The 7,742-nt window shown below is 40.8% G+C and overlaps 1 protein-coding gene across 2 annotated transcripts in view; it reads right to left on the bottom strand.

The window, feature by feature from the left end:
- Positions 1 to 511: 511 nt before the first annotated feature.
- The window catches only part of HMGA2 (high mobility group AT-hook 2), a 140,687-nt gene continuing 133,456 nt past the window's right edge, over positions 512 to 7,742 (bottom strand). For both annotated transcript variants that reach the window (XM_083574759.1, XM_083574760.1), the window contains one exon: positions 512 to 3,866. In XM_083574759.1, the coding sequence (XP_083430885.1) occupies positions 3,856 to 3,866 (11 nt within the window). In that variant the 3' untranslated portion in view covers positions 512 to 3,855. The remainder of the gene's footprint in view (positions 3,867 to 7,742) is intronic.

Genomic DNA, 7,742 nt, shown 5'->3' with positions numbered 1-7,742 from the left:
TACTCCATATAATGTGGATCCTCTGTGGCAATTCCATTTGCAAAGAATTCCGATACAGTAATGCCTTACGAATGAGAGTAGATTCAGTGTAGTTTCTTAAAGCAATTTATCCACCATCTCCTTCAAAAACACGCTTCAACATGTAGCTACCATGATACAATGAAATGCATGGCGGCAGGGGCAGTCTAGACCATGGTCTGATCTGTGGATATATCAAAACTCTTGTTTGCTTGTGCGTACTGGGTCAAAGCAGCTGTACATCCAAAGTTGCTGAAGATGTCAATAAATATACAGAAGTGTGTTTATACTTTTTAAAGCTCACCATAGTATGGCTATATCTCCTAGGAATATTTTGATATGAATCTTTCATGTATGACCCATGTTGCTTGAACAAAGATAACCGGCATGCATTCTTTTATATTTTTTTTACAAACTTGGTTCACGGGGACCAAACTTTATTGCTTATTTCATGGAGCTGTGACAAAACGCTAGGAATCAAACAACATGGGGATTACAGCGGCTATTATGTTTATTGTGCTGAACAGACGGTGATAATCCATTAAAAGAACATGTTCAACAAGCAAGCAATTCAAAGTACAGTCGTAGTCAGAAACTCTATATGAATAACAAAGCGAAGAGTTAGGAGACAGGCAAGGAAAACAGGAAAAAGTAAACTGTAGTTATACATCTTGATACTTTTCTTCTGCAAGCACATCCCTCTTGCAGAAACGGCAGAAAGGTTAATGTCCAGTCTTATTTAGCTGTGACCAATGACAGCAAAGAACAGTCCTATAAAATTTATCTCCCACAAAAATAAACTATATATATATAAATTTTTATGATGATCTTTCTGTTTCAGTGGTCACAAGCAGTTTTTTTTTCAGTCTGAAAAATGAGGTATAGAAGACCCTGAGAGGTAGTAATGTATTTTGATTGTTCTACAATATTACAGAAAATATAAGATTTAATTTCATCAGAGCTGTAAAGTCCCTTGGAGTTTGATATCTGACCCACATATACTGATAACATTTGTTTCGTCTCATGCTGTTACACCAATCCAGATGCCCCAGAACAGGGAATATACCACGCTGCCAAGGGCTACCTAATTCCCTTCAACGAGTCTCTCAAATGCATTTCTCCACGGGGATTTCCCGTTTTTGTCTTCAGAACACTCTCTAAAACTGAAGAGAAATTCTCCCCTCCTGAATGGTATACGTGTGCACCTTGGACACTTACAAGAGTTTCGGAGTGTGGCCTGTGTGCATCTGAAAACTCCATGACAGAGGAAATATAGCATGTTATCAAGTCCTGCCCCAGTGTCCCTATTAATTAGGTAATTTCTTCAAACAGTAACCCACTGTGCCTCATGGGGTGCTGCTCCAGAGCACCTTGCAATCTTTTTGGAAAAGGCGAAGGGCTTTTCAGGGGGCTAAAATGCCTCCATGCACAGTCACTGTGCTTTTGATCCCGGGCAACAGCTTGAATAGACATGACTAGGGCCCATAAGGCAGTTTGGTAACGCAAGGATGCCAATTCCACCCCTACCCTGCCGCTAATTCCATTCTTGGTGATCCACAGCAAGATGTACTCTTGTTCCTTAGTGAGGCGCTTGTGTCTTAATGTTCTCTACTGTGAGGCAGCCAGGAAGTAGTTTTCCTTAGTTGCATTTGGCTAAGTACTTGAGTCATACTGAAGAAAGCCTTCCTGAGAAACTACCCCTGGCCCAAATAGTAAAACCGTGTTAACAAGCAGATATATCGGCTGTGTGAGAGACGTAGAAAGGGATAAGGAGAAAGAGAAAGAAGTATTAAACAAACTCTACATAAGAAGCATTTAAAATAAATCTGGTTGACACATATTTTTTTTAAAAAATCACATTTGTGAAAAATACATGGAAAATACTTGAAAAGTATTCGCATACAATCTACTAGTTTTTTAAAACACACGCACATATTCGTGATTGCATTATGCAAAAAGCTGAGCTTGTTGCCTCCCACCTACAAAGATTCAAGTTTCTTTGAAGGGTTGTTTTTAATAGGAAAGTAATTAATGCATTCATTTCCCACAAAGTTCGTTTACAAAAAAATAGTTTTGATCAGGGATTTGTTGCAGTCCTAAATGTTTCAATCTTCCCAAAAACTAATGCTGAAAGAAACAACAAGTTCATTCCATTTATAGTCTGGAGGTAGGTCTTTGTCAATCAACTAGTCCATTTCCTTAAAAAAATTATTTGAGGTACAAACTTGGACAGTAATATTTAAACATTGCGGTTAATTATTATTTTTTTCCTGTCATGTAGTGTTATCGAAGAAAATTATCCTTACAAACCTTATGAGCAATTCGGTACAAAAATATATTCAAGTTAATGGTACATTACATAGAAATTTAGCAGAGTAAAGGCATAAAAAGGGGGGAAATTACATGGTTATGCTGAAAAACACTAAAAGTATTGTCTCCTTGGCTGAAATTAGGTGACAAAAGTAGAAATAAGGGAGAAATGCAGAAATTAATGTTTACCTACCCAATAATAATAATCTGCATTGCATGATTATAGCAGCAAATGTTTATATGACTGTTGAGTTAATGGTACGTATCAGAGGTAGTATTGAAAAGTGGGGTAATATTGCATTTGTGGCTAAAAAGTGCTGCTTTGAGTGAAAAAGGTGGAGACATGTAACTGGGTTAAAGCTGCCCAGCAAACCATCCTATGTCAAGGTATATTGCTGAAAAGTAATAACAAGCTCACTTGAGGTACACGGTGTTGGCTCTTGCATTGAGATGTGTGATTTAAGAACAGAGATCCATTTGTTTAGAGACAATAGAACGGGACCGACAGTAGTGAGTTAAGTCAAACGAAGAATTTGACTCTTTGCCCTCAGTTCCAGTTTATGACCATGATTCAGAACAATTCTGAGGTATTGTTTTAAATTCAAATTTTAGCTGTTAAATGTCTGCTGTGAGAGAGGGTCCGTTGTCAACCGTCTGTAAGCAACAGAGGCTTCCCAGAAAGCATAGTCTACCTGAAGAGACGTCAATGTGTTCCCACAGAGGTGTGCTGTTGAGTTCTGTTTAGTACTACTACTGCAGATATATGTGTATTAGTGAATATACAACGTATCTTTGTCGGTTTTTTTCCCTTTCGCAAAGTAAAAGTACCTTTTTTCTTGTGGCTTTCTTTCCTGAATATCAGCTGAATTAAGTGAAAAAATATCAGCCATCAACGTATCTTGAAATACCAGTAATGTTAAAAAAATAAAAAATCAAGCAAGCACAAATCTAGAACAAGGCTATAAAAAGAGTAGTATCTAATCCTTATCTTTGGTGTTCTAAACAGGGAAATTACTAAGCTAGGGGAGTGGGTTGTCAAAGGTGTTGTAAGGACTGGTGTCAGACACCAAGGCCTTCTTATTTGAATGCCCATTATAATTAATATTTTACAAAAGTCTTATTTATATGCAGTGCAGTGAATGACTTAAAACCCGGTTCAGAGATTTACTGACCCATTCACCCTTTCTTAGCAGCTCAAACAAACTATTAGTAGGTTAAAGCAAAATAAAAGAGAAAACAGTAATTAAATGTTGCGTCATTAATCTGTGTCCCCCTGTGTTACAGCAGTTTCACTAAAACCGGGGCAGTGAAGGGATTACAACAAAGGTGATTAATAAGTCCTTTTTAAGGTTATGTGATTTCCCCCCCCCCCGTCCCCCCTCAGGCCAAAGTGGAAAGGTTGTGGCAACAGAAGCAAGTGGTCACGGCAGTGTCTTCTCCCTTCAAAAGACCCAACTGCTGATGAGGTAGAAATTGCAATGTGTGGTCTTCTAATCATCTTCTGCAGATTCTTGTGAGGATGTCTCTTCAGTCTGTTCCTGAAATGTGCAACCAAAATGGCAAATTAGTGATGCTTCTAGGTTCAAAACTAGCCAACAGAGTCCATTTACATGAGGGAGAGGAGGGCATTCTCAGCAGGAGACCCAGTGGTGGAATTCAATTCCAAACAAGGTGCAAATAGCTTAATCTCTGCAGGCTTTCAAACAGGCACCAAATATCTACTAATTCCAAGTTTCTTTCCCTTCTAGAATATATATCATGGGTAGGCAAACTAAGGCCCAGGGGCCAGATGCGGCCTAATTGCCTTCTAAATCCAGCCCGCAGACGTTCTGGGAATCAGCATGCTTTTACATAAGTAGAATGTGTCCTTTTATTTAAAATGCATCTCTGGGTTATTTGTGGGGCATAGGAATTCGTTCACCCCCTCCCAAAATATATAGTCCGGCCCCCCACAAGGTCTGAAGGACAGTGGACTGGCCCCCTGATGAAAAAATTTGCTGACCCCTGATATATATCATGGTTCTGTTGTCTGAATTGATGCTGAATGGGATTCAATTATTTGACCTGATTTTAATGATATTATATTGGGTTGAGTGCTGTTCTTATTGTTCTTTCATTGCTGTGGTGTCCTACAGATGTTCTTACAGTTATTTGTGCTAGTATTTTAGATGTTTTGATGGTGTACATTGTATTTTTATGTCGGAAGCCACCTTGTGGGGCTAAAACGTACCCTAAAAGTACCTTTCAGTGAATAAATATACACTGTTTATAAAACACAGCCACATTCCATGAGAAACTATTGGTATATCCTGCAGCGATATATTTTTTTTAATGTCGCAAATACTACAAGTAATACTGCAACTGTGGGAATCACACCAAAGTGTGCCAGGGGGACATGCCTTCGTATGGTACTGTGATTGGAGGCATTCCATGTGCCTTTAAACAACTGCATGGAGGAAAATAGATGGCAAGAAATGCAAACTATTCCAGCTTTCAGATGGGGGAGAAAGCAAGTGCTTCTTCTAAAGGCTGTGAATCTAATGTGAATGGTTCTTTTGTTATCCGTCCTGTCTCCAGGACTTTTCAGTGCACAACCATACTTTATAGTTGCTTATCTCATTTATCCACCCAGCCAACAATTCCTGAGAAGCAGGTTAGGCTTCGAAATGGAAACCTGAGCAAGGCCACCCAACACGCTTTACAGCTGAGTGCGGAATTGAACTTTGGCCTCCCACATCCTAACCTATCACACTATACACTATACCACAATAGTCCCACTCAGCCATTATTGAGATTTTGTTAAACCAAGTGCCACTACGGCACTCCATCTGAAGCCTAAAATGAGTGTTAAAGACAACATTGTTTTGAAAGTCAATGTCTAAAATCTGTGTTAACCACACAAAACAAAAACCCGACACAGCTTCATTTTGCTTTCTTTCTTTCTCTCTCTCTCTCAGCAGCCGGAGTCCTCCCCTTCCCTTTGGTCTTAAAATATGTAGAGGCCATCTCCTGACCTTGCTGTACTTCGCCATCCTTTTTACACTCCTTATTCAATTAATGTGCAGCAGTACCTTTCAGGATATGGGTGGTAAACTGGAGACAATAAACATTGCTGATAAAAGGGGGCCTGTGAGCGAGAAGTTGATTTTTATCAAATGCTGCACATCATCTTGTGAGACAGCATGTGAAAAAGATCTAGGGCGAATAGGTAAACATTTACCCGTACAGCAAACTGAGACCTTTTAAGAATGACCAGCTTATAACAGTCTTCATACTTTAATAGATTTGATTTTCCACATGGCTTCATTTTGTCTGGGTGGCTAACTGACACAATTTATAACTCTCTTCCTTTCCCAGGCCACTGCCGCACACCATTCAGCAAAGCATGCCTTACAGCTTGTCTGCATTATGTGACCAAACTTCCATTCATTAGTGTTTGAAACACTTCAGCTGTGAAGGGGATCCTAAATGCTACCATGTGTGACACTACTGCACAAGAGCAGCATGCAGGGGAAAGAAACAACGCGAGGCTTTAATCATAGGCCACTGCTTACTGCAATCCCTTTTCCCCCTCCCTCTCTCTCAAAAGGTTTCAAACATCCAACCCCCAAAAAGGCTTGAAAAAGCTGTAAATCCAGGGAATAAACACAAGTACAAATGAATGGATGACAGCTTAAAAAATATAACCATAGCAGCATCAAGCCATGAGATTTCACACTGGTTTTGTTTAGTCTGCTCTGGGTTATGTGGGAAATGGCGAAAGCATGAAGCAAAAAGAAAAAAAGAAAAAAAGCCCCCCCCCCCTAAAACTGTGGGCCTCAAATATTTAAGCCAGTAGGTTTATACCTCTTGACTAGGAAACAGGCCATGACCCTGAGATAGTCTCTGGAGAACGAAGCACAAAGAAAGATGTAGCGTGATCAAAGCCACGGGCAGACGAAAGAGAGAGAAGCCAAGTGTCGGCTAACCCCTGACCTTATCTTTTCAATTACAGTGGAACCTCGGGTTGTGAACGTGATCCGTGTGGGAGGCACGTTCGCAACCCGCAGTACCACGTCTGTGCGATTCAGTGCTTCTGCGCAACCAGAAAACATGTAACCTAAAGTGTCTGTAACCTGAGGTACCACTGTAGTAATTAAATCACAAAAACGGCAGTAACATATCACACAAATTCAGTTCCATTTATCAAAATAACTCATTTCCAACCATCGTCCTATTCCTCCACTGCGCGACCATACCTAAGCTGCTGCTGCTGCTGCTGCTGCTGAGGTAAACTTTACACAGCCCCCTGCTAGTAACTGTTTACTGTCGAAACTCCTTTCCCAGCCTGTGCAGAATGGTGGAGACATGTTACAAATATTTCATTGTCACCGTTTTCTCTCTCGCGCGCGTCAACCCTGTTTTATAGTTCAGGCTGAAAGACAGTGATTTGTCCAAAATGGCGAGACGGAGTGTGCTCCTTGCCTGGCCTTGCCCATAATCCCACCTAACACTTTTTGTTGTTTAGTCGTGTCCGACTCTTCATGACCCCATGGATCAGAGCTCGCCAGGCACTCCTGTCTTCCACTGCTTCCCGCAGTTTGGACAAACTTATGCTGGTAGCCTAACACTACTCATATCTTAAAGCAAGTTACTATGGTGCATCCCTTGCAGTCTTCACAAAGGAAGTTGTCAGGCAGCTCTATTGTATGATTCCGCCCCTGCTTTAGCAGCTGAGGTGTTTGCGGTGGTTCCTGGCATCGTAAGTAAAAACTGGCATCCTTTGCTTGCCAAATGACAGAGGGAAGTCACCCAGGTATGGCTCATTTGCTATTAAACACCTCCAAATAAAGGAAACACACGAAACAGACATTTATCTGCCATTCTAAGGAGGCTTGAGGGGTGCCAGTTGTGGTTGTTGCTGGCCCTACCTGCTTACTGCACCTTGTGTGCAGTACGTAAAATACTGCAATGGATGGCAGGAATCTGCTGTGACAGTTCTGGGAGTAAGATCACAGTGTTGTCTGTAGTCTATCCTAGTTTGAGCACTGGGGATTTCAGGCTTCATCCTCTGATCTGTTGTGACAGTGCTAAAAGTCACTGGGCCATTAAAAGACTCGGTGACTCCATTCATCTAATCAGTGTTTTTTTGTGTGATGATACTCACTGGTACAGAGTACCATCGCCATCCTTTTTTTGCTGTTCATGGCAGCCATTTTGTCCCTACACCCATGACACTTGTAACAAGATATGAGCAGTGTTAGAAACTGAGATATGAAAGCTAGGAGCTAAAAGGGCACCCTGAACCTAGGTTATGGATGCAACAACTAGGCACACTATTTTATAACAAGAATACATAGCTGAAGACGAACGAACTGCGGCTAAAATATGTTCATTTTTCACATGGTCTAGTCCTTTCCCTGCCCACCCCCCTT

The sequence above is a fragment of the Podarcis filfolensis genome (genome assembly GCF_964270895.1).
Source record: "Podarcis filfolensis genome assembly, chromosome: 10".
Lineage (NCBI taxonomy): Eukaryota > Metazoa > Chordata > Lepidosauria > Squamata > Lacertidae > Podarcis > Podarcis filfolensis.
The sequence above is the reverse complement of the archived record's forward strand: the minus strand, read 5'-3'. Positions and strand labels throughout refer to the sequence as shown.